The following is a 25333-nucleotide window of genomic DNA, read 5'->3' as shown; positions in this document are numbered from 1 at the left end:
TAATGGGCTCTCTCGGAGCTTGCACTCTTTTTATTAAGAGATTTCAGAATTTCCATGGGAAACACAAATTTCCATCACATCTGTAAAGCCTTTTGTGTTTTTAATCAAGCCTCACTTCCCTATAAGAGCCCCTCCCAAATTACTGCCAATTAAATGCTGTCTCCCCTCATCAATTTGCCCATTACTGCTGGGTGCCTTTTCCCTGGAGCCCTCTCCCCATCCCACTGTTGGCTGCCAGCCTAGACTTCTCACCTGCAGAACAGTCAGGAGGAAGAATTTGCTGGCTGGAGCATGCATTGAGACTTCAGCCTGCCCCCACTGTGTCATGGAGCAGTGGGACTGTGAGGACGCTGGTCTGAGGACGAGGGAGAAGTAGCAGGAACCAGGAATATTTGTCAGATAGTAACTAACTTTAGGTTTGTCTCTGCACTACCCTACAGATCCAAAGGTGGGTGGAAAAACTGAGAGGGATGAGGAGTGTTGGCATCTCATTGTTCTTTCCTGAGTCCTGTGTAATGCAGAGGGAAAGGTCTATCCATGAGCTTCTCCTGGGAGAGAGAGGGTTGTGACCTGTGTTGGGAAGACCACATCCAGTCTGGATGGGCCAGGATGTGGAAGCAATGAGATGCTTCTGTCTTTGCTTAGAAGCTCTCCTGACACTGTTACTCTCACATTAAGAAAGGCAAAAAGGGTCAGGATTCTTGTTTAATTTGTCTATGAAACCAGTATTTATTCAACAGCTGGGCAGGTCTCCTAAGTGAGGATGAACTAATCTGGATGTCATCCTGTTCCCTCAGTGGGCCCACATGGGGCTTCAGAGAAGGATAATTGCCAGATGTTTTAAAGGAAGCAGGAAGAAAAAAAAAGTCTCAGTAGCTCCTGTATTTTACCAGGAATTCTGGCTTGTTTAGACTCAGGAAAATGAAGAGTGTCTGGTGCCATGGTTTCCCCCCTAGAAAGCAGCTGAGATGGGTTCAACCAGCTACTCTTTGCCTGCTCAGAGCAGCTTGGAGTGTGTCTGTTTTCCTGGAACTGCTGCAAGATAAAGGAGGAAGACAGACGAGCTGGGGAGAGAAACTGAAAAGAAACTGTCTAGTCTGGAGAAAGATGCACTCTGTTTCCCATGACATATCCTCTGACACCAGTTTGTGAAAATCTGATTGCCCAATTCAGATGAGCTGTGTTGCTGTGTCTGTCAAGCTGAAATTGTCACGTAGAAATAAGTGAGTGAAATCTTCACAGTGTCCTGTCAGGCAGAGTAACTGAGATGGGCTAACAGTGACATTATTGTGAGAGAAAAAAAGCATCTAGAAAGTATTCATATTTTAAAAGAGCCATATTAAATACTTCTGATTTGTTTTTCAACCAGGTGAGGATGATGGAAGAGATCAGTCAAAACTTGAAACAAAAGTTTGGGAAGCCTTTAACCCACTAGTAGACAAGCAGATAGACCAGTTCCTGGTGGTAGCACGGTAAGAGAATTTCACCTCTCCTTTGAAGAAGTGTTTGTAACTCTTGTGTTCTTTTTTGTTTTATTAGCATGAGTGCTGGTTCTGATTGCTTGATTCACTTGCTCCATTTTAAGATGAGGTACATTTTACATGCCTTTGTGGGCATAGCATGACTTTAGGACCAGCTCCTCAGATTTACAACTTGGTTTCATAAAAGCAAAGCAACTTGCATGTGAAAATGATCCTGTAGTTGGTGGGGTTTTTCAAATATTTTAGTCAGCATGCAGAAGACTTAGTGAATTAAATTCTTGGCAGTTCTTTGCTCTGTCCATTTACTGCTTTTTTCAAAACCAGTCACACTTTAACATCCATTAATGGTTTGCTAAGAATTCTGGTAAATGCTTATGGTGGGCTGAGGATACTTTCTAATGCCTAGATTCCAAGAGGTAAGCACAGTGAAATAAAACCCTGCAAATCTCTACTGATGTTGTTTTTATTTAAGCCCAAAGCAATCTTTGTTGATCAGCTCTTCCTTTGTAAAAGGTTCTTGAACTAATTCGTTGGTATCCATTTCTATAAACAGAAGCCTGTATTAAATTTTAGGCTCTCATAACAATTGATGACTGAATAAGGGAAAAAATACACAATAACACTCTCCAAATTCTCTGTGTTTTAGGTGGTACTTTTACAGATGAACCCTTGTTCTGTCTGCCTTTTTTTTCCCCCTTCCCCCTCTTGGATTTTCACGTGGTTTGGTTTGTAGTGACTGTGGAGCTGCTTTGTGATGGGCGTTTCCACCTTCTGCTGGCAGAGCTGGTTTTAGTGGCTCTTTCTGGCAGTTCAGTGCTGCCCACTGGGTTTGCTGCTGCAAGGTGCGGGCTGTAATGAGAATCACTGCAAAGATGAGTGCAGGAATTGCTTCTGTTCAGAATCAGCAAAGCCTTCCAGTTTATAATTAGTTGACACATTCAGAAGTATCAGTTCAGCTGAAGCTGGGCACGGGGGAGCTGTGGGGCAGGGGTGGGGATAGTGACTGGGAGGCTGGGAAGAGGGCGAGGTGTGAGTCACCACAGACACTCAGATAGGGGAGGCTGGTTTGGATTTCGGCCAAAATTAGATGTTTGATGACAACTACTTCTCAAACATTTACCTTTCCTACTCCTGCACTGCTTGGCACTAGTGTGTTCCTCTGTGCTCTCAGCTGGTTTGGGTGACCTGAGTGGAGGGGGAAAATCTAACCTGCCTGTTGTTGTAGCTGCTCAGAGAAATTCAGCTCCAGTTCACCGTGCAGGAGCACAAGTGTTTCACCCATGTGGTGTAGCAAGCAAGCGGGGGAGTAGGGATTTTGAGAACCAATGCTTGTTACAGGTTTCTCCAACTAATTTCATTAGGAATAAGGTGAAGAGCATGGGCTTGTGGTCTCAGATGCAGAGATGACGAGTTGTGAAGTATTTGAGAATTGCTGTGTTATGCAAGCTTTATGAAATGTATATAATACGGTGTTAGGTTGTAAAGTAATATTGTTTCAAATTTTCTGAAACTTCAAGAGAAATGCTTGCATTGCTGCATTTTTTGTGTCTGATCTTGGCATCTGTCTCTGTACCTTTTGGACAGTGCAGAACTGCTCTTTGCCATTGTGAAGGAGACTGTTGTCGTTCATAAAGCTTGCTTGTGCTCTGTTCCTGTTGCAGCTCAAGTCTGTTGGGAGATAAGGGATAGGAGAGTAGCTCAAAACTCCCTGTTGGTGACCCCTGAGTCTTCCTCTGTTTCCTCTGCCATGCCCAAGCCTCTTCAATCATATGAACAAAGTAAAGTGCTCACAATAACAAACCACATTTGGAGAGAATGGTCTCTGGCTCAGAATGAGTGCCACACCATGTAATCTTGTAACTGGGAAATGGAGTCTGCTCATCTCAGAAAGTGTTGGCTGGGTGTTTATATTTATGCTCGGTTTGCACGCGAAGTTAACGCTGTGTTTCATTTCTTTCAGGTCTGTTGGTACTTTTGCCCGAGCCCTGGATTGCAGTAGTTCTGTCAGACAGCCAAGTTTGCACATGAGTGCTGCAGCGGCCTCCAGGGACATCACGCTGGTAAGATTTTCTTTAGAGGACCTTACGTTTGTGAGACATGCAAAATATTCACCTCAGCATTAACAGTTGGCAAAGAGGAAGGGACAGATGGATTGTAGTTGTGGCTTGCTGTGAAGCAGACCCTGCTTTTGTAAAGGAATCCTTTAGTTACAGATGAAGTAACTTTTTCTGGCCTCGTGCCTCTTATGCTCCATCATGGATAATACTATGAGGCAGTTTTTTTCTTTTGCTTGGTTTTATTAAAATAGTCTGATGACATGCTTGACAGCTCATCCCTTGCATGGGCTCAGTAGCTCTCTGGAGAAGATCACAAATTATTGTCTGCCTGTCTGTAATGTTACAATGCCAGAATGCCATTCTTCATCACTTCCCCAACACCAGATTGTCACTGGCATCCTTGGGTGAGATTGACCAAGGATGGCTGGGGGAAAAGCTTGTGGTCAGATAAGAAATCAGTTGATACTGTTCTCTTTGACTTCCACTTTAGAGTACCTGAGGAGTAGTGATATTGTTAACATTTCATAATAATAAATGTTGCTGAGTCAATCGAGGAAAGGGAAGAAACTTGAACTTTTATGCTACAAAAAGTTTAATGAAAATTTGAATAAAACATCTGAAGTCTCCAGAGAACTGTTATCAAAGCCTCACCTCGTTACTGGAGTAATGTAAAACTTACGTGTAGAACAAATTCTAGTCTAGGACAGTGTAGGTTAATTATGCACATACACAAAACTGGTATGATGAAAGGCAAATAACATCCTGATTAAAACTGCAGAAACGTGGAAATAAAGCCAAGCTTTCATTTACTAATAGCAATTCCTCCCTCGCAGCATGTTCTCAGCCCTTATAAATCACAAGTTGCAGACAGCCGTAGCTCGGCTTTCTGAGGAGTAATTGCCCCTGAGAGTCATTCTTTTTTCCTATTCAGCTGTGATGTGTGACTTAACTTGAATCTTTGTTGAGGTTTCTGCCCTTTGGGGGGGGATGTATACATGTATTGCTGCTCTTGTTTTTCATATATGAAATTTTTGTGGATTATTTGACAAAGGCAATGCATGGCTATGTCTGTGAGGAAACGCCCTAGGACCTCTTATCTCCATGCCCCGTCTGGGGATGGTAGCTCAGTCCTGGGGGGAGTGGATCTATCCTGTGCATCTTCTTACCAGCAGTGGTGCAGTGGTGGTGCTGGAGGAGCTGATAGGAATAATTGATGCTCAAAGGCTTGTGCTCCACAAACATCAGTGTTAGTGAATGTTAGGTTTGTGCACTGACAACTACACTCAGCGTGAGGTTGGAACCAGCTTTTACTGACTTTTCCTTAGGTACAGAACACCACACCTTCACATCTCGGTGCAGAGTTTGTCATTGCTGTTTCACTGTTCAACATTTTCCCCCCCAGATCCTTGTCCTTACATTTCTTTCTCCTTTCCAACCCCCTAGTTCCATGCTATGGACACTTTGCACAAAAATGTCTATGACATTTCCAAGGCAATCTCTGCACTTGTGCCACAAGGTGGGCCAGTTCTGTGCAGAGATGAGATGGAGGAGTGGTCTGCTTCAGAGGCAAACCTCTTCGAGGAAGCACTAGAAAAATATGGAAAAGATTTCACTGACATTCAGCAAGATTTTGTAAGTATATAAAAAGGTGCCCCTGTGGTGACCGGCTCTGATTGGTGACAGAGCTGGCTTGCAGCTTGTCTGAACTGTTTTTCATTGTGTGAGCAAGGGGCCTTTGAACTGGAGCATGTGTCTTGCTGTGAAGTGGGGAAAGGCAGACCTCATACTAGTGATAGCCTGGTGTACTGTCAGAATTTCAAATCACAGATGATAGTTTTTCCTGTAGAAATGTTAATTTAGGATCATCTGTTCCACTACAGCCAAGGGAGGATGTAGCAAACTGTTGTGACAGCTGAGCTGCTCTAGAGTAATTTGTGTTTGAAGGAAAATAATTATTTGGCCTTCTGAAACATGAAAATGTAGTCATCTTTACAATGTGGTTTCAGAAAGGGCCTTTTGAAAGTTTTCAAAAGGAATCCTGGGCATCCAAGGGAAGTGTCCTGTAGTTTGGCCAAAGCACTACCCTAGGTGCTCAGCCTGCAGATTGAATGGAGCACTGTAAGGAGAGCCAAGTTTCACTGTGTCATTGTTCAGATTCTCTGGAACAAAACAAGTAGTTTCAGGGTTGTTTGTCCTGTGCTCTAATCTCTTAGAGGGACTTGGAAACAGCAACACACTCTGTGGTGCTGCTGAAATCCTCATGCTTCTCACGCAGAGAACAGAGCTGGCAGGGCACAATTCTGTTAGTAGTTTGTTTTGTTTTGGGTTTTTTTTTTTTTAATGGGCCAGCTCCATTGAAGCCAAACATATCAGAACTTTGATACTGTAGTTGTGACTCTTGCTTTAACTGCTGCTGAAGCAGAGTCTGAGCCTGTGGGATTCCTTCCACATTGTGCCTCTCTGGAATGGTTTGCTGTGAGCCAGTGCAGCATGAAGATTTACCTGCAGCCTGTTCCACTTTTACACTGAAAGCTCGAGAGTATTTTGAAAGGGCATTTAATTTAACATGGGTGCCATGTGCATCTAATCCCCTTTGTAGATTCAGACTGTCTTTTTTTTTGAGGAGGGCTAGTAGTTGCAAGACTGCTGCAACCATCAGTCAGAAGAATCCTGTGAATTTCAGTGAGACTGTGTGCTAGCTCACTTCAATAAATGCTATTTTTCCTTTGTGTCCCCAGCTCCCATGGAAGTCCTTAACAAGCATTATAGAATATTACTATATGTGGAAAACTACAGACAGATACGTTCAGCAGGTAAGAGAGTCAGCATCACCTCCTTCATTCTAACAGAAGTTGTTTTTCTTACCTGTGATACCAAGCTTTGTCTGTTCTCCCTCTGGGGCTTCAGCCTTTCCAATAGGTGAGTTCTGTTAGATCAGAACAGTCTCCTGTCCCTAAACTCATCAGCCCTTCTGTAGATACAAACAGCATTGGCAAGAGTGCATTCTTTTCACTTTTGCTGCTACCCTGTTTGCTCGGAGCTTTCTAATGTCTGGTTTGGAATTCAGCAGAGGAGGGAAGGCAGGGCAGTTGCTTTTTGACTGTGAAGTTCAAGGTTCCCTTCAGTGGCTTCTTGGAGGGGCAGCTGCTGTGCAGGAGGCCCCACCCTGATTCCCCAGCACTGCTGCCCATGACTTGGATGGCAGATGCACGAGGCTGCCCCATGTAAGCTCTGGGAGTGAAGTGTTTACCTGGGAAGTGTCACTGGCTCAAATTCCCAGACTTGTTATACTTGAGAATCAACTTTTGAGTAGTGTTTACAATCATTTTTATCTCTGCTTGTTTAAATATGAAGGCTGGCTGGTTCCTGAAATAAAGCAAGCACAATGCAAGCAGCATGTAAATTCTTGCAGAGTATCAGTTGCTGAAAACTACTCACAATATTTGACAGGAAAACTGAGTAAAAGAAAGGAGAAATTTAGAATGGTTTTTCATTATAATTATCAGTCCTAAGATGAGGCATCTAGTTGAAGTATTAGAAAAAGTGGAATTGTGACAATGTCCTGCCTTAACTTGTTTCCTTGGAAATTCAGCTTGGGGTAAAGACTAGGTGCCTGAGGCATTGACCAGTGTTTGCTGTGGGCTGTAATGTGATTTTTTTTACCATTTTCTTTCTGGCTGGGGCACTGTTGAAAGTAGAGGTACCCTCATGACAAATGAGAACTCTTTTTTGCATCAGTCATATTTCACTTTTAATAAAAGTATTAGTGGCATCCTCATTCCACTGTTCCCCAAGTTCATTCTTTGACTGAAACTTTGCATTCTAGTTAGGAAGTGGGTGGTAGGAACATGATGATGATGGAAGCTGGCATGGTTGGGAAGAGTAATGCTCGTGGTTTTTCCTTCCCCATTGTTTTCTGCATTTTCTTAAAGTTTGTTTTTACATAGGCAAAATTGCAGAGGAGATAATTATGTGAAGACTTTAATTATTTGCTCTTGCAGCAGTTAAAAAACACAGTAAGCCTGAAGTTTCTTATACTGATTTGTCCTGTTCCTGTGCACTGGGTTTTCTCCCATGGTTATGCTGCACCTTACATGTGCTGTCCAGGAGTTTACCAGGGTGTAGGATTTGGGGAAAACTTCCAATTAGAGACTCTGCACTTCGGGGACGGTATAAGCTGAACAGGTAGAAGTTGCAGTGCAGAGATACCACATCAATTAGGTCTGAACTGAGCTGAAGGCCTCATTTCAAATTCCCAGGTTGTACGAGCAAATAATACCATGAAACATTTATAAAAAGCTTGAGAGAGCTATCTATATGGAGCCACAAAGAGAAAGCACAGGAAGTTGTAGTTCAAATAATGGTGTATTACATTTATATTTTACTTAATGAGTGCAGTGTCTTTGACAAAGTACATCTGTTGCCATTTTTTCCATCTGTTTCTTCATAATGTCTGTTCTATGCAGACTCTTCCCTTGGTCTAATACCACAAAATGTTTCTGAGGCTGACAGCATTTTTGGATATAAGATATAGAAAGTATCCCAAGTAAGGATATGCAAAGTGTGTGCCTCGAGTTTTTGCACTTCCACTTCCCTCCTTCCAAGAACATTATTAAATTATATTGCAAATCTGTATGTTATGGGGCTTAATAAAAGTATTAATAACTTACTTATTAATGTAAAATCTTTGGTTGTATAAACATTGAAAGTGCATTTAAATTGCAGTTAGAAAACATAGCAATGAAGATTTGTGTCACCAACCAATTGCCTGCTTGGATGAAGAAGCAAGAGTTAGCTGGGAGCTGTTTGCATCCTTCTGGATTTCTCTATTTCCCTTGATGCTTTCTTGGCTTGAGGGAGCACTGCCATAATACTGAATCACAGTCTCTCTGTTTCTTGCCATTGAGGAAGGGATGTTTTGAGTTGCCTTTGACAGAGGGCCCATTCTGAGAACTGAACAGTAACTTGTGCTCCTGCTTGGTGTACCTGAGATCAGAAGGCTCAGTGCAGCACTGCCTTGTCTTGTGAGCAGGACACCAAGAGGAGATGTGTGCAAACTGGCTTCTTGTGGAGCGTGCACTTGGATCTCTTATCCTGTAATTTTTATTTGGCTTTAGCTGAACCACGCTTTCAAAGATTACCCACATAAGTAGGAGCTCAGTCATCTCGAGAAGGACTGACCCTCCAAGAGCAGAACTGCTAGCACTGATTATACTACGGTGTCAACACAGGATTGGTGTTTTAGTGCAGGCTCCTGAATGCCTGTCCACGCTGATCCCAAGAGCTAAACCTGTCAATAACAGCCTTTCAGAGCTGTCATGAACAAAATGAGGGTGGTGCATTCCAAATTCAGTATCCTGGGTCTCCTTTGAACGTGTTCTTTTCCTGGGACAGATTTTCTCTGCCCGTACACAAGAGTGTCTGTTTCTGATTAAGGAAGGTTTGAAATGGCTTTGACTGGTTGACAGCTGTTTGTTGACTTCTCCCAGTGATTTGAGAGCTCTGAGGGTTGATGTGGTGTTTGGCTATGCCTACATTTTCGTTTGGTTAGAGGTTGAGTTCTTGCATAGTTGTGAGTTCCAGGGTGATTTTTTTAAAGCCTAAGTGCTTCTACTGTTATGCTTATCATTAGGGGAAGTCCTGAAAACTTTAAACCATTACATTTTCCATAGGTTGAGACAAGCTTGGGACATGGCAGTGGCAAATAACTGTTTGAATTGGTCACATTCTCTCTGAGAGTTAAAGGCTTTAATATATTTTTTCCATTTTTATTTGTTTCTGAGGAGCAGGTAACTTCAAGGGGAAGAACAAATACCATCAGTTTCTACTGTTCTATTTTTTATGGAGGTGGCATTAGAGAAGTATAGGAGGAATAGACAGTGAAAGTTGGTTTTAAGGTCTGCATGGTGAGAACATGCTGGGGAAAGTGGAAATGCCCTTACATTTGACTCCACAAAGTTGAGATCTCTGGGTCAGTCTTGATGCAGATAGAAAACATCTTTCTGAAGGGATGTAAGCCTGCTTTGTACCTAGCCCAGAGCTGTGAGTGATGTCTTAATGCACCAGCCTTCATAAAGTTCTGTGTGCTGAAGTGTAGAAATAACATAAATGAAAGGTTTTTCCACGTTTGTGGGATGTTTTATCCCCTAACACCTCCTGTTAAACCTATGGTAGAGTGGAACTTCCTTGCCAAAACTACCACAGACTGTAGGCACAACCCATCCATTCTGAGATGTGTTGCTGGAGCACAAGCAGCTGGGAGCATTCTCCCAAATGCATCACAGACTAATTCCCTCTTCTGTCCCACCTCCCTGCCCCCCGTTGTGTGTTCAACACTTGTGTGCTCAGAGGTTTGAAAAAAGAATAAACAGTGTGAAAGTTCTCCTCTGAATCCAGAAGGTGTAATTTGTCTTTCCTATAATAAACTAATAAAAGGCTTAATATTTGAGGAGGTCTTAGGCATCCCCATGCTATCCACTAACCCAACTCTTGTGCTGTGGATATTGAAATATCCACAGTGTTCCTGCATCACTTCTGTTCTTTCCTCTTTGTAAGTGTTCACTCTTTAGAAAATGACCACAAGTATTTGCTCTGATATGTCACCTATTAAAAAACTCTGTCAAGCTCAGTGGGTAGGATGGCAAATGTGGGAGAGGAAATACAAAAGACAGATGTTTGCACCAACTTGAGTGTACAGTGCTTAGTATTTTATCTCTTGGTCCCTGTGGGATGGATAAGTTGGTAGTATCTTCCTTTTATAGATGGGGAAAATACGATGAGGTAAATAAGAGGATATACTTAAGATCTGTGTATATAAATATAAATAACTCAGAAAAGGATGTTTTTAGGCCAAACTACTAGAAAAAGTTACAGATGTTCTGGGTTTTTCCTGTGAGTGAGGACATTCATAACTTCATCAGGCAGCATTAAGAATTTATAGCATAAATATGCTTCAGGCACAGATCAATTAATAACTGGCAAAGGACGTAGCAAAGCACTCTCTCAGGGAAGGGATTATTCTGAAATTGTGCACAACTACATTTCAGGCACCTTTCTTTTGTACCTTCTGGGATCAATCACTGCCAGGAAATAGGAAACCCATCATATCTGGTCTATTGATTGCCCACAGCCCCAGGTACTTAGTGCAAAGCCCTTCTTACCCAGGGCATGGTGGTGCCTTCTGGAAACCCTCAATTTTCCTGGTATGCTGTTTGTCACCGGGGTGCGTGCCCTTTGTTGTGTGCTGTGCTGCTCCCCAGGCAGCAGCAGGAGAGGGGGGTGTCGTGAGGTCCAGGTGACTTATGGCAGTTCTTAGCTCAGGGCTTGCTCTGTGCTCATCAGTCACAAAGGAAATCTGTGGGGTGAGGTTAACATTCATCACCTGTTAACCAAAATGCTGCTTACAACCCTAAATTAGCCACATCCCCAAGGCAAGTGGCTTTATGTTGTGCACGGGAGAGTATTGTAGTTACTGATAATGTTTTGTGCTTGGATGAAGCTCTTGCATTCATACATTTCCAAAACTGTCATAACATAATGATGCCAGACAGCCCCCTTGGGAGATATTGCCAAGAAAACTGCAGCTTTTTCCTCTCACAATCTAGAAACTTGAAAAGCACTACAGTCCCCTACCAGTGTAAGTTTCCTGAATTTCCAGTCTCAAGGAAATTGGATTCTGGTGCTGGTCATCAAGCAGTATTTTAAGCTGTTTGGCAGTGTCTGGTGTTGCATTTCCGTGTATTTCCTGGGGGGACTATGAGCTCTGGAGCTGTTCATCTGCTGATGTAAGTGCCCGTGGCAGTCTGTGCCTGGAGCATGAAGTCCTCTTTTTCAGCTGAGCCTGTGTGTGGAACAGGCTCCAGTTCCTGACGTGAAGGGCATCTGAGCATGCATTTTGTTAAAAGGATGATTTTTTTGTGTAGTGTCTCTGGAAGGTAGAGGAGGATTTCTGATGCTGTTTGGAGAACCATGGTGACAGCACTTCTTGGGGCCCCTCTTTGGGTGCTTTTGTTTCTTACATTAAGATGCTCAGTTATGGTGTCTTGAAAGCATTCCGTTTGAACATGCAGTTCATATTCAGGAGAACCTCTTCAGTTCCATCACTGATTGGCAGCAAGATGTGTGTTACTGATTCCTGCTCATCTGGGGGATTGATAAGATTGTCTCCAGCAGGTCTTTGGGTTCTCCTGGGGCCAGTTTTCAGGCAGCAGTTCTTGTCCTAGGTGAAGTTTAACAGAGGCAATCTGGGAAACTGGCCCCTGCCAGCAGAAGGGAGTCAGCCAGGAGTGCTGCTCTCTGTCGGTGTAGCCATGGTCTCAGGATAACTTTCAGAGGTTCTGTTTTCTCATTCCTTGCTCTCTTGTCTGACAACTTCACTTTGATTTCTAAGATAGGGTGACCGCTATTTGCAGGAAAAGGGAAGAGGGGAACTCTTCGGTAGTCCAGAGAGCTTTGGTGAGGAACTGTCAGTGTGTCCTATGGAAAATTGTTGTTTAAAACTGTCCTGATAAAAGCTTTATGCTTACAGGAAACATTTACTTTGTTGTTTCTGCGTGTGTCTGTGGTGTATCTGTAAAAACAATTTTTATGTTTGTCCAGCTCCTCAGTGACACGCTCTTCAATTTTATTATGTTTTCTGGTGCTTCCTGCTTCTATGAAGATACTGAGCTTTACGATTATTTTCCTAGACTGTGCCTTAGGCTGCTGCATAGCAAATGTTAAGCTAACCTGTTTGTCTGGAATATCCCCATGCTGCTGGTTTGTCTGGAAAACCGTGTCACAGCTTTATGCAGACAGCTGGTATCAGCTTTGGGCAGAGGTTGAGCTAGAGACCTCCAGAGGTTCGCCCTAAATTTATTTAGCAAATGTAATAAAGGGAAAACTTGAGTCTCAGTGTCTCTCTTATTCTTAAATGGTGAAGGTATGAGTTAAAAAAGGAGTTATTGATCTTCCTAACCTTGAAAGAAAAGTATCCTGTGTCACTGAGCCTTCAGAAATTTAGGGGTATCAACACAAAAGTCTTACTCGAAACTGAATTGGTGCAGCTGTTGAGGAACTTGTGTTGCTGTATCTCTTACTGTCCAGCTGGTGAATGTTATCATGGAGAATTGACAGTGACATGTCAGATTTCCTTCTGCAGGGGAAATAAAAACTTTTGGAAAAAGGAATTTGATTTGAAGTGAATGGGAATGAAAAGTTTGTCCTCATTTATATCAGCTTGGCATCTCTTTGACTTTTCTGAAAAGCTACAGTTATGTGATGCCCACAGTTTTCTTCAGTGAATATTTTCTTGTTGGAAGGAGATTTAGTGGTAGCTGCTCAGTAAATAACTGCTGAAGTCTTTATAGGTTTACTACTTGACTCAGGTAAGATGGCTCTTATTTTCTTTTTATTTTAACCATTTTCTTTTTTCTATTCAAAGAAACGATTGAAAGCAGCAGAAGCAGAAAGCAAGCTAAAGCAAGTGTATATACCCAACTAGTAAGTATCTCTTGTTTTGTTTTCTATCTCATTGTAGAGGGATTGGTGGAGCATTTTCCATGTCCTATCAATATTATTGTTTCCTGGTTAGGATGTGCTAAGTGTTGCTCATTTCCTGCATTGTCTGTGATGTTCCCATCCTGAAGTGACTGTTACTTATCTTCTAATGTGTATTTGTGCATGGTCTGGGAGTTGGGGACTTGCTGGCAGGTCAGCATGGTTGTGAATAAAAGGGTAGCTAATGAACTGCTTAATAATCTATCTTTTTTTCATAATTTTTCTCAGCAGTGGATCACCAATGCATGTTAGCTATATATCATTATATATTAAAAAGAATGTATTGTTATTTATAGGTGTACATATGTTTTAAAACAAAATTTTCAGTAAAATTGTCTTCTATTGCATTTCATCTGCATAGCCTAGTCAGTAGTAGTTATAATGCAGAACTTCTAGTCCACCCTTTCCTTTCACTTTTCAACTTTCACTCCCAGATATACTCCCCTGTGTATTATCCCCAATAACTTCTTTGCTCTTTTATGCTGTCTTCTTTTAAATATTTATGAACTTCTACCATCTGTTCTGTTACTTTAGATAAAAGTAATTTTTATATATTTAGCTTGCAAGACAGCCCCTTCTTTCTTCTGCAAATAGAGGATCCGTGATTATATGTCAATACCTCTCAGGTGAATTTACTAAAAATGAGGTGTTATATTCACAGTGAAGCCAAATAGATTTCTTGTCACACAATTTTTCAACAGTATTGCTTTTTGTGGATGGTGTTACTCTGCAGGGGGACACTGGACATCAAATTAAACATGAATTCACAATGTGATAAGCTCATAAAGCAAAAGGCAGTATAATTTAGACTGCAGATGCAAAAGGATATTGCAGACAAGAGAGCCTGGCAGTCCTGCTGTTCTCTTGGATTAGAATGTGTGGAGGGAGGGCTTTGTGTTTGGAAGGTTGTGCTCATTTGATAATGGCTGCCTGGAGTGGCATCTTATCCCTCAGCAAGGTAATTCTTTTTCCTACCTAGAGAACACATAATCAAATCAGCAACTTACCTCCCTGCTCCAGGGAAAGACCTGGCTCTGCCCACGTGGCTGCTCTTCTGGCTCTGGCTTTGATTTCCAGTCGCAGTTCATTTTATGAGTGTTGTACCTCAGCTTACATATGATTTAATTGATAAAATGGGGGATACATTTTCCTCCTCCTTCAATATCCTTTCATGTATCTCAGGCAAAGTAGCAATTACATGACTGACTTAATCCCATATGAATGCTTCTTCTGTTTTCTTGCTATTAATACCTCCAAAGGTGGCAACAATTAAATATTTCTAAGCTGTTTGGCTTACTTCTACACAAGCTTGAGTACAAGGTCTGGCATATAGAGACTGTATGACATCTACATTATCTTGTGACCTAGTAGGAGATTATATTCTTGGCTTGTAATAGCAATGCACAGTGTAGGGATCTAAATATCAATGTTATTGATTTGTCCTTATCATGTTACTGAGCCCATTCCTGTTTCTAGGCTTGAGCCATAATGATCCACTTGTCACCTGGAAAATAAATTACTTGGTGTAGGCTGTCACAAGACCTATGCAGAAGTGTATCACCTGATTGACTGAAACCCATTTTAACAGTAACTGGTGTAAAATTGTTGGCAGTGAGAGGCCCTGGAGGATATCAGGCTCAAACAATTTTATCTTTTTTTTTCCTCTTGCCATCTTCCATTCATAGGGCTCCTGTTTGTTTCTCTGATGGTAAATAGGAAAATCTAGCAGTGAGGAGGAAGATAATAAGAAAAATAATAGAAGCTGTCTTCAAAGGTCACATACATGTTACACAGTGACAAATAGCAGCTCTGTGTAAAGCTTTAGAGTTGATATTTTTTAACTTGAAACTGTGCCCCAAATTTTTTAATGCAGTTAACTGAAGCATGGAGGGTCATACATGAAGCATGGTCCATACTGAAGTGTGGAGGGTGATTGATGTGAGGTTGTCAAGTCCTACACCAAAATCTTAGAAAAACACTTCTGACTCAGACTGAATAAGCATTTCTGTACCTGTTCCAAGAATAACCCTGGTTTTGGGGCAAACATTTGAAGTTGACACAACCTGATATCTATAAATGTGGCTTTGCAATGAAGCCCTTTGGCTGAAAAGCAGTGATGTGCTTTCCTGGTGAAAGGAAAAAGGGTAAAATCAGTTAAACTCAGGAAATACTGAAAAACAAATGTTTCAGTTGTTTTCTGTAGCACTGTCTGTGTCAGTGTGAGTGGTGGTGAAGCAGCAACAGAAGTCTGAATGCACAAAGAGATTCTGCATTGTCACATCCTTGTCCTGCCATCCTCCAAAGTGAGTGCAGTGCTTGGAAGACCTTCATGCAGGTGTAGTCTCAGACTCTTTCTCCTTCTAGTGCGTGCCCAAACATACTCTTCAGGTTGTTGTGGGAGCTGTACTCTGGTTTTACTGATCTTACAGGCGTCATATGTACCATCTTTGTTTTGATGAAGATCTGGTTGTGTAGCTTGTGCTTTTTGGGCTTAGGACATCTGCAGTCGTGAAGGCTGAGACATCCAGTTTTGTGTGGCTTTTCTCTCATTTGCTTTGATCTAAGTGATACCAGAAGGGGTAAGAAGACAAAGAGAAGAGTGAACTGCTCCATACGATTTCCAGTCTCCAGAATATACTGGTGAAAAATGTAACTTTTAACTCTACATCTGTATGTGTTAATGAATACATTCTATTTACAGTATTTTATCTGAGAATCTCAAAGCACATTGGCAAGCTACAAATGCAGCCTCTGAAAGGCTGTGAAGCAGGGAAATACTGTTTTCCCTACTGTGCCCCTTTTGTGAATCCAGTAGGGAAACTGGAGGAATAGGTCAAAGCTTTGGTTCACTACAAGGGGCAACTGCTTAACAAGCTGAAGATAATTCCTTTGTCTGTTTCTTGGTTGTCCTCTGCTTGAGGAGCAAGATCGCTTTTCTTCCCTGTTTCATTGTGCAGAGGTCCATGGCAACATGGAAAACTTAAAAGGTGTAATGCTGCTCTTCCCTCTGTAGCTGTGCTAGTTAAAATGACAATCCCCAACATTTTGTTGGAGAAAGCTGCTCCTATTCAGAAGGCATTGTTTAGTGGTCATTAGACCTGCTCTTAGAAGCGGGTATTTACAGCAGGTTGGTGAGGAAAGCTCACCTCTGTTGCCTGGATCCAGACACTCCTGTTAGATGCCTTGAGGTGAGTGGCACAAATGTGCCTTAAAAAGGATTCAAAATGGTTTTTATTTCTGAGACTTTATTTCTTACTTGTTTTGTTGCATCCAGCACACATGGGTTCTTCAATAACAGGAAATATTCACAGGATGGTATTAAGTTAATAATTATTTCTAACAACAAAAATTTTATCACCGTGCTGTGGGCCAGATGCTGTCTACTCATCTACTGAAGGGATATCAGTCTTCTGTGGGGATCAGGATTATCTGCAGGTTGAGTATTTTTTGTACAGGGGCCTCAGTCTCTGTTGACAGGCTTTTCTCTGCATGTGCTTTATTGCCTCCATCTCTTCCCTTGGGACTGAGCTGAAGAATACAGCCCAGAAATCTGCACTTCATGGTCCCTGTTCTGGCATAACTGACTGCTCCTTCATAACTGAAACCTCTTTAAGAGACTTCCATTCCTGAAACAAGAACTGGAAATGACAGTTTGCCACACCATCAGTATTCTCACTACCTTATTTGCATCTTTAGCTTCAGCTTCATTAATTGCTTAATGATTCATCCAGTTACTCATCTGATTCTCTTGTTAATAGCTGTGGCAGGCTTTGGTGATATCAAACAAGTTTAATTAACATATCATCAACAATTAAGAGCTTTTTGCTTCTCATATGATGAAAACATTATCTGCCTGAATTTTATTGTTACTGCCACTCAGAAACTTGACCGTAGCTTTGGAGCAGGACACTCTCTGGTGCTTGCTGCAGCTTCATTACTTGTAGTGCTGCAGAATGCTGGAGTTTACCTCAACTACAGCACGTTAGTCCTTCTGATCAGCTGGGTTTGGTGATCAGCTTTCACCAGTGCATGCTTTCCACTCGTGCTGATAATGGTTTTGGAGAGGATAATGGAGTCAGGCCATCGTCCTCCTTTCTGGTCCCAGCTCTTTGGAACTGGGCTTTGTTGGGCTTTACTGGTGGATGTCAGACTATTTTGCTGTATTTTTGGGGAATAAATCCAAGGTATAGAAGGGAAGCCACGGGCCTGATGTTGAAGCATAAGGCCTGAGTTTTCTTTACTTCAGTCTCTTGCTCTGTGGAGCAACGCCGCCTGTAGCAGCGTGTCTGGGAGGGCTGTTTGTTTTGCAGCATCGGGGCAATGTTTGCATATGGAGTTTGCTGGTGAATCATTGGCAGGAGTTCTTTTGCAGCAGGTTACTATAGTGACACCCCGGAGCAGAGGAGCGTGAATGTTCCCTCTTTCAACTGCCCCTTTGTTCAACTGCCCTCGGATCTCCTGCCATCTGCGGGGTCAGAACTTGGTGCCTTTCTGATAAGCACCCTGAAACACTTTCATCTTTTTAGGAGCTGGGCAAATTAATAAGCAGAAGGAGATGAAAACACATTCAGGCTTGTGAATTCATCTAAATTTTTTAATCTTCTCTGCTGCTTTTGAGCTGGGCATGTGCTGCTCAGTGCACTACAAAACCAAACTACTTACAGCGTTCCTGTGCCATTTGGCCTCCTGAGCTTTCTCTGCTGCAAAAAGGCTCTGAATTTTACAGTGAGAACACTATCAGAAGTTTTTCCTGGACTGGACAAACACACTCTTGCCTCCTTATGCAACCTGTGTGTGGTTTCTGTAGTTCATTCACAGCAGAACCTCTTTTGTCTCTGTCAAAATGCAGCTTTACTGAGCTCTGCATCTCAGGATCTGATTGGACATTTTCAGATAAGAAGGTTGTTTTCTGGCTTGCAGGGCAGCATCAGCTTTCCAGTTGTCTTCAGAATTATGTCAGTTGGAACTCCTTTGCTTTTCATTGCTGAGAACATGAAACCTGATGCTGGTGCCCCGTTAGAAAGAAATTAATTTGGCTCTATTCCCACAATGCTGTTTTTGTAGCTCTAGCCCGGGTGAAACACAGCAAGTGTTCTGGGTTACTGAAATCACTGTGACTCCTGTGTCAGTGTGCAACTGATGTGTAAGAAAAGGAGGTTGCAGAAAGCCATTTTAAGATATTTCTCCTTCCAAATCATGGGTTTGTTAGTTGGAAATAAAAGGAATATGCCCACTCTCTGCAGTCTTCAGGTAAGGGAATACGATAGGAATGTAACCAGCATTGCAATTCAGCCTCATGTTCAGCAGTTGGCTCTGAAGCCTGCCTGCTCTTTGCTGTTTCTATAATGTGAACTCCTGGCAGAACTCCAGAATCCTTGCATGTTTGATAAACTCCTCGCTTGCTTTTGTGTGAAACTTTGTGTACGACTTCTTCCACCTTCCTCCGTTCCCCAGAAGTGCTGTCCCTGCAATAGCAATACTCTGTCCTCCTCCTTCCATCCCATACCAGATTTTTTGAAGGCCTCATTTTCCCCCTCAGACACTTCTTCCTCTGCAGAGATTTTGTGCCATTCCATACTGCTCTCCGTGCCGAGGTTTTGTTGGCCTTCCATTCTCAGCTCCCACCGGTAGCTTTCGTTTTAGCTCGTAGCTCTTGGCTTTTCCTCAATCATCATTTTAAAAGAGGGTATAGGGATGAGCTGAGGTGACCCAGATGTTGTTGCATGTTGGGTGTATTTGTGGGAATTGTGGCCCCATGATGCAAACCCTTGCAGTGAGACAACATGCAAATATTTGTGACTGCAGTCTAGGGTTATATTTCCCTGATTAAAGCAGGTGTTGCCCTCTCTCTGCCTGCTGCTCCTGCCCCCAGCCTTCTTTTTGGAGATTTAAGTAAAATATCTCTCATGTTAAGGACTTGTGAGTGAGATCTGTTTTTACCTGGATTCACATGTCTAGGATAGTGAATAAGATGTAAGTCTACCTGGACTGGTTAATTGTTTTTTAAAAGGTTTTGTAAATGGCATCCAACTATCATTATAGTTATTTTCATTATCAATATTTTTGAAATATTATTGGAGACAGTGTGTTCATGAAAGTCAGATTGCTGGTAATTACAGCTGGTTCTGGAAGCCACATGCTGAGTGAAATTTGAGTCTTCAACCATTTTGGGCCATACCTTCAAAAGTATAATGAAAAATTGCATGCTTCCATTAACACTGTTCATTCTTTTTGCTTTGTGTCTTAAGTAACAAGCCAAACCCCAACCAGATCAATGTAAATAATGTCAAACCAGGAGTGGTAAATGGTACTGGAGTCCAGGCACAGAACGCGGGAGCAGGACGGGCCTGTGAGAGCTGTTACAGTAAGTGCCAGAATGGCAGCTGAGATGGAAATGTTCAAGTCAAAGCTGTCTTGTGCTGGGCTGGGGGGCAGAACTGAGTATAGCAGCGTTTAAAAGTTTGGGGTTTTTTGAGGTTGTTTTTGTGTAGTGTTTGGTTTGTTTTTTAACTACTAGTGTTACATTTGTAAATAGAATGATGAAGTACTAAAGGGGCAGTTAGTAAATGTTCTACATAATTGCATGTAACTGTTGTGAATATTTAAATCACTAATGTGTGAATCTGACAATTTTTTTCATAATTTTTAGTAGTTTTCAAAATATGTGACACCATTGTGTTTGATCTGCTGCCTATGATATACTGAGTTCTAATGATTGTGCTCCTTTATGGAGAGCCTCTAGAGATGCTGGAATGATGCTGTATGAGAAGTCAAGTCACAGACTCTGTACATTTTTCATTTGTAAAGTTAATATATGGGAAGTTCCTGAAGGCAATCTTTGCTGTTTCCCATGTTCTGCAGATATTCTCTTGCAAAAAGAGAACCTTCTCATCCATTGGCAGGAACTCTTCCCATCTTAATAATTGTTTCTTTCTGTTAGCTTTTTAAAAGGAGTGTAGATTAATTAATGTAATCAATTCTGCTGAAATCAAGTATGTTTAACAGTGGTGATGACAGTGAAGCCATCATCAGTTTTGAAGGACTGTTTGAGCTTTGCTCTGTGTGTGGGGGGATGTTTTCTTTTGTGCTGCTTCTAAAGAGAATAAGATCTGAAAAGTGATCCTGTGTAAGGATATATATAATTTCCACCTTTGTTATCTCTAGCCACCCAGTCTTACCAGTGGTATTCTTGGGGTCCCCCTAACATGCAGTGTCGCCTCTGTGCATCCTGTTGGACCTACTGGAAGAAATACGGTGGCTTGAAAATGCCAACACGGTTAGATGGGGAGAGGCCTGGACCAAACCGCAATAATTTGGTGGGTATCCAGCAGGCAGACTGCTGCCTCTGCCTGGCAAGCTGATTGTCATGCTGCCTAACTGCCTGCTCACTGTTCTTAAATATTTAACCACCAAAAGAATGCCTGCAGCCCTCATTGTTGTCCTTGGGTTTGGTATTTCGTGTCAAGCAGAAGTTGGCGCATTAACCTCGGCTAGAAGTCATTTGTTGCCAAGCACTGCCCTAAGGGGAAAAAACCCATCGTTTGTTTAGCAAACCAGCCTTCAAATGCATGAGATGACTTAGTGGAGATGGGAGAAACTGAAATGCCAGCCAGTGTTTCTGGTATTTGGTTTCCATGATTTTTGCTGTAGGGGGAACAGCACTGTTTTTTTTCTCTGCAAAAGAATTAATTATTTCCTGAAAGCTATTTACTCTCCCAAGGCAAATTCAAAATTAGATATACCCCAAATAGCTAGTGACTTTTTAGAGATCCTTTATCTTGTTTTTATGCTTAATCCTATTTTTTTAATAATCCTCCTTTTTGGATAGGTTTGAGTAAGCATTGTCTGAGTTGTTTCTGTTTTATTTTTCCTCTCTTATTCGAAAACCAAAATGCTCAGATTTTTTTCTGAATTTGGTGAGAGTTTAATCTGGAAGCATTAGGCGTTAAGCTGATTGGAGAAGGTAACTGTATCACATGGACAGAAGAATAGCACACACTGAACTTTTATCTCAGGATAATTTCTTTCCTCTCTCCTATTCTTTGCTATCATTCCCTTTCCACTTCTTTTGTTTAACCTTTATCCTATCCAATCTTCTCTTTGCCCTCTGAAGCTTCCTAATTACTGAGATAACTCCCTTATACCTCTTGTTTGTTAATTAAAAGTATGTAAATAGTCAGAGAAAGGAAAGCCTTCTCCCCAAACTGAAATTTCTTCCTGTTTTCCAGCTATGGATGGGTCTGAGATAAGATACTACTTGCATTATTTCATTGGTTGACTTAGTTGTTTCATAAAGAAGATAACTACTTTGGTTCTCAAATGTCTTCCAGTAGTATTCTTTATTATATGCAATGAATATGAAATCTATCTGCGAGTCCATTTGCTCAGTTAAGAGTAACAGCTAAAAGACGTTATTGAAACTTTCAGCCAAAACCATTCCTGCATGCCATACGTTTGCTTTGGAAAATGAGTTTTTGGTGTGTATTTTTGTTATGCAGCTCTTTCTGATTTTTCCCTCCTTCTGACAAATGCTTTGTTATAAGGAGTTTGCATTGTACCTCCAGAGCAACCCTGAGCACCCAAAACTGGAGAGTCTTTCTGTTGAGCCTATAAGCTCTAAATCAGGTGATGGCAGCAGGTAACTTCTTCATGTCTGGCTTTTGGATCCCTTCCTTAAAGCTTGTGACAGCATAGAAATAAATGCTTCCCTGCAAAATGAAAAGGTTGACCTTCATTTTATCCTTTGAGATATTAGGGGTAAGACTTGGGAAATGGGGAATAGCTGGGTTAAAAATATTTTCATCTGTAATACCATTTCTTGTGTCTGAGTAGTTGAAAGTGATTTCACGTGATACTTACTCTTCTTAACAACTGTACTTTCTAATAATTACTTTATTCAGATGCCATTTTTATTTTCCTTTCCCTTCAGAGTCCTCATGGTGTGCCAGTACGAAACAGTGGGAGTCCCAAGTTTGCTATGAAGACACGACAAGCTTTCTATCTCCACACAACAAAACTGACCAGAATTGCCAGACGTTTATGTCGAGATATCTTGCGTCCTTGGCACGCTGCAAGACACCCCTATCTGCCTATCAACAGTGCAGCAATCAAAGCAGAATGTGAGTGAGCTGCAGCTGGAACCTCCTTGCCAAGGAGTCCTTTGAGATTCCTGTCCTGGAAAGTTTTGAGTTGCAGCTTGCCGAGATGCTCTCTTGCACGTAGCTAATGCTTTCACAAAACCTAGCTGTACTTGCAGAGCCCTCTAACTGATGCTAGGCTGGGCAAAATAACTTTGAAAGTTCATGAGTTGTTTGTTTTAAAACATTTGTGTTTGCTATTACATGGAGCATTCTCTGTGTTTGTGTCCTGTTGCCAGGATCTGCTTGCCACCTGTAAAATTCCTTTTAATGGCAAAGATCTTTCAGGCCACTGGAGTTATTCACTTGGTTTTGCTGGAATAGCTAAATGTCTTCACCCTCTAATTATTTTTCTGTGTTTTACAGGCACAGCACGTTTACCTGAGGCATCAGAAAACCCATTGCTATTAAAGCAAGTGGTTCGAAAGCCTTTAGAAGCAGTACTCCGGTATTTAGGTATTAAACAAACCAAACCATCACCTGCAAAACCCCCCAAACACAGGAAACACCATCCTAGATACTCTGCTGACCATTTGTGTTTTCCACTTGGGTCCAGATTTAGATGCTCATTCTGGATTAAAAACAAACAAACAAGAAACAAGGCACAAAAAAACCCACCCTAGAAACAAAGGAAAACATGAAGCCCATCTCGTTAAGTTGTCCTTTTTACTTGTCCTGCTTTATCTGACAGACCCAGTGTCTCTGCAATCCTCTCTGGGGTCATAAAGCTGTATCAGAAGCTTGTTCAAGTGAAGGGAGGGATGTGTTTGCTGTGCCTTCTGATATATATGGAGACAAGTTACCATCTGCTAGTTGAGGCACTGACATGTTTTGGGAACATTTGATTGTTCACTTCTTCTGGTTTTGGGCTGTCTGGAGGTAGTTTGTGCAGTTGGGTCCTCCAAGAAGCCTCTTGGGTTTAGGACAGCACTGTGTCCCACAGCTTGTGAATCAGTTGATGGCTGTTCTGTGCTGAATCTAGACAGGGGGATCATACTTCTATTTTTCACTTTCCTCTTGGGTTTTGGTGGGGTTTTTTTTTTTTTTTTTTTTTTTTTTACTTACAATTTTCTTGAGGACTTCTGCTTCATGAGCTGATCTGTGGGGCAGGACTGTGTAGCTCCATCCAGAACTTTGGTGTAAGTTTGAGCTGCTGGAAGCATCCAGAGTGATGCTGTGTAACATGCCAGTGCTGACTCCAGACAAATGCCAGATGCTTTTCCCCAGTGCTCCCTGTTGCCCTGCAGACATCCCTCAGGTTGTTCTGGCAGCCAAATGTGAGTCTCTCCTCTTTGAAGGCTTCCAGCTTAGCAAGGAAGTTGATTGCCTTTTCATTTAGAATCGCAGCATTGGAGTTGATTGTAGGTTTCTTTGAACATTTTTGTTGATGAAATATTGTAAGGCTGAGGGTGTATTAAATATTTACTGCTCTCTGTTGGGTGTTGTACTTCTGCTGTGTACTAATGGGATACATGGATTGAGAAACCTTTAGAAACATACAGTGCAACAAAAGAGAGCAAATGAAGGGAGAGGTATGCTGTTGGATAAAATCCTTATTTTAAAAATTGTACAGAAAGTAGCAGCAGATTTTGAGCCTTCCTTGCGCTGTGTCAGGGTCTCCACTGGATTACTGAGCTGGGAGAAAAGAGTGATGGAAATGGAGGGAGGACTAGCAAGTAGATTTTTTAGTGGTGTTAGTAGGATTGAATTTATATCTTACTCTGCTGTTGGGGCTGCAAGGGAAGACTCAGTTGAAGTTGCCATGTGCTATTTCTTGTAAGTTTCTCAAAGTCTTTTCTCAACTCAGAGTTAAAGAGTGAGGGCTTGATGTCTGCCTTGGCCCAAAGCTTGAATTCAGATATTGTTTTCTTTATAGTGGATTTTTGAATCTTCACTTTTTTTGCCGTTGGAGAAATTGTATTTTTTATAAACTTTTCTGGCATCTGGCAGAGTTGTAATTTCCCCAGAGTTTAGGGGTGTGTTGCATGACCAACATGGCCAAAGTGGGGTTTAGTATACAGCACCTCAAAAATCACCCCAAATTGTTGGACAACAGTATTACAGAAATAGATACAAAGTGATTTTGCTAGCAAATCTTATTTTAGGATAATACTATGATAATGATTTGAATGTCTTTTAGTAGTGGTGAATTCCTAAATATATGTAAATGCTTTATATCAGTAGCAATCTCCCATAGCAATCTCAAAACTATTGACTGAGATAGTTTGTCTGTAAGAGGAGGTGTACTTGGTCACCTGGGAAGTTTGCACGTTGTTTTCAGATTGATAATTCCAGTATTTTTGCTAATAAAAAAATTCTACTTTGCTGTTTTCCCCCAGAGTCTCATCCATGTCCTCCAAAACCAGATCCTGCAAAGAGCTTGTCCAGTTCTCTCAACAATCTGACTCCTGCTAAGTTTACACCTGTCATTAATAATGGGTCCCCAACTATCCTGGGAAAAAGAAGCTATGAACAACACAATGGAATGGATGGTAAATATTTTTTCACAAAATTTATGTTGTGTCTATAGGCTTTTTCTTCTGTCCTTTCGGTATACAAGGAGATCATCTAAACTCATAGTCCTTTTTATATAAATTCTGAATTTCTTATTCTTGAGGGAGGTTGTTTTTAACTTTTGTAAAAGCCGCCTGTCCCATTTCTCCTTTTGGGTGATGCACATGGTGTGTACTGCCTAGGAGGTGCATGCCCACAAAGTCTCTGTGCTAGTGGAACTCTGCCTGGCTTGGCCAACCTTGCAGATGGGATAGCGAAGGAGAAACTTCCCTTCAGTTTTTAAATTAGTAGTGTGAAGAATACCCAAATAGACTTTTTGAGTCATGTTTCCCTTGTTGGCCCTGTAACTCACCACCTCTGTGCTTGGGCTTCACCTCCTCAAGAAGAGGAGGCAAGGGAAAGGTGTTTGAAGTGGGAGGTAGAAGCAGGATGTTCCTGGCATGGACTCCAGGTCTCTGTTCTGAAGAATTGCTCTTGCTTGAGAGTGTCAGGGAAGAGAAAGTGCAGTCTCTGTCAGATGAGGAGAAAAGGGTCTGTTGAAATGGTCGTAAGAGGAGTGAGAACACAGAGGGTAGCTCTCCTTAACAGGGGAAAGGAACAGTTGGTG

General features: G+C 41.8%; 1 protein-coding gene across 4 annotated transcripts in view; it reads left to right on the top strand.

Annotated features, from left to right (window-relative positions):
- The window catches only part of MTA1 (metastasis associated 1), a 75829-nt gene that overhangs the window by 30297 nt on the left and 20199 nt on the right, over nucleotides 1-25333 (top strand). For 3 of the 4 annotated variants that reach the window (XM_038144088.1, XM_038144087.1, XM_038144089.1), the window contains exons 7-16: nucleotides 1370-1472; nucleotides 3442-3541; nucleotides 4982-5170; nucleotides 6277-6351; nucleotides 12960-13018; nucleotides 19324-19439; nucleotides 20240-20391; nucleotides 22005-22194; nucleotides 22579-22668; nucleotides 24552-24704. In XM_038144088.1, coding sequence (XP_038000016.1) covers nucleotides 1370-1472; nucleotides 3442-3541; nucleotides 4982-5170; nucleotides 6277-6351; nucleotides 12960-13018; nucleotides 19324-19439; nucleotides 20240-20391; nucleotides 22005-22194; nucleotides 22579-22668; nucleotides 24552-24704 — 1227 coding nt within the window. Of the gene's footprint in view, nucleotides 1-1369; nucleotides 1473-3441; nucleotides 3542-4981; nucleotides 5171-6276; nucleotides 6352-12959; nucleotides 13019-19323; nucleotides 19440-20239; nucleotides 20392-22004; nucleotides 22195-22578; nucleotides 22669-24551; nucleotides 24705-25333 lie in introns of those variants that run through there. The other variant, XR_005257768.1, reaches the window with a different exon arrangement.

The sequence above is a fragment of the Motacilla alba genome, chromosome 8 (genome assembly GCF_015832195.1).
Source record: "Motacilla alba alba isolate MOTALB_02 chromosome 8, Motacilla_alba_V1.0_pri, whole genome shotgun sequence".
Classification (NCBI taxonomy): Eukaryota; Metazoa; Chordata; class Aves; order Passeriformes; family Motacillidae; genus Motacilla; species Motacilla alba.
This window is presented reverse-complemented; position numbering and strand designations above follow the sequence as displayed.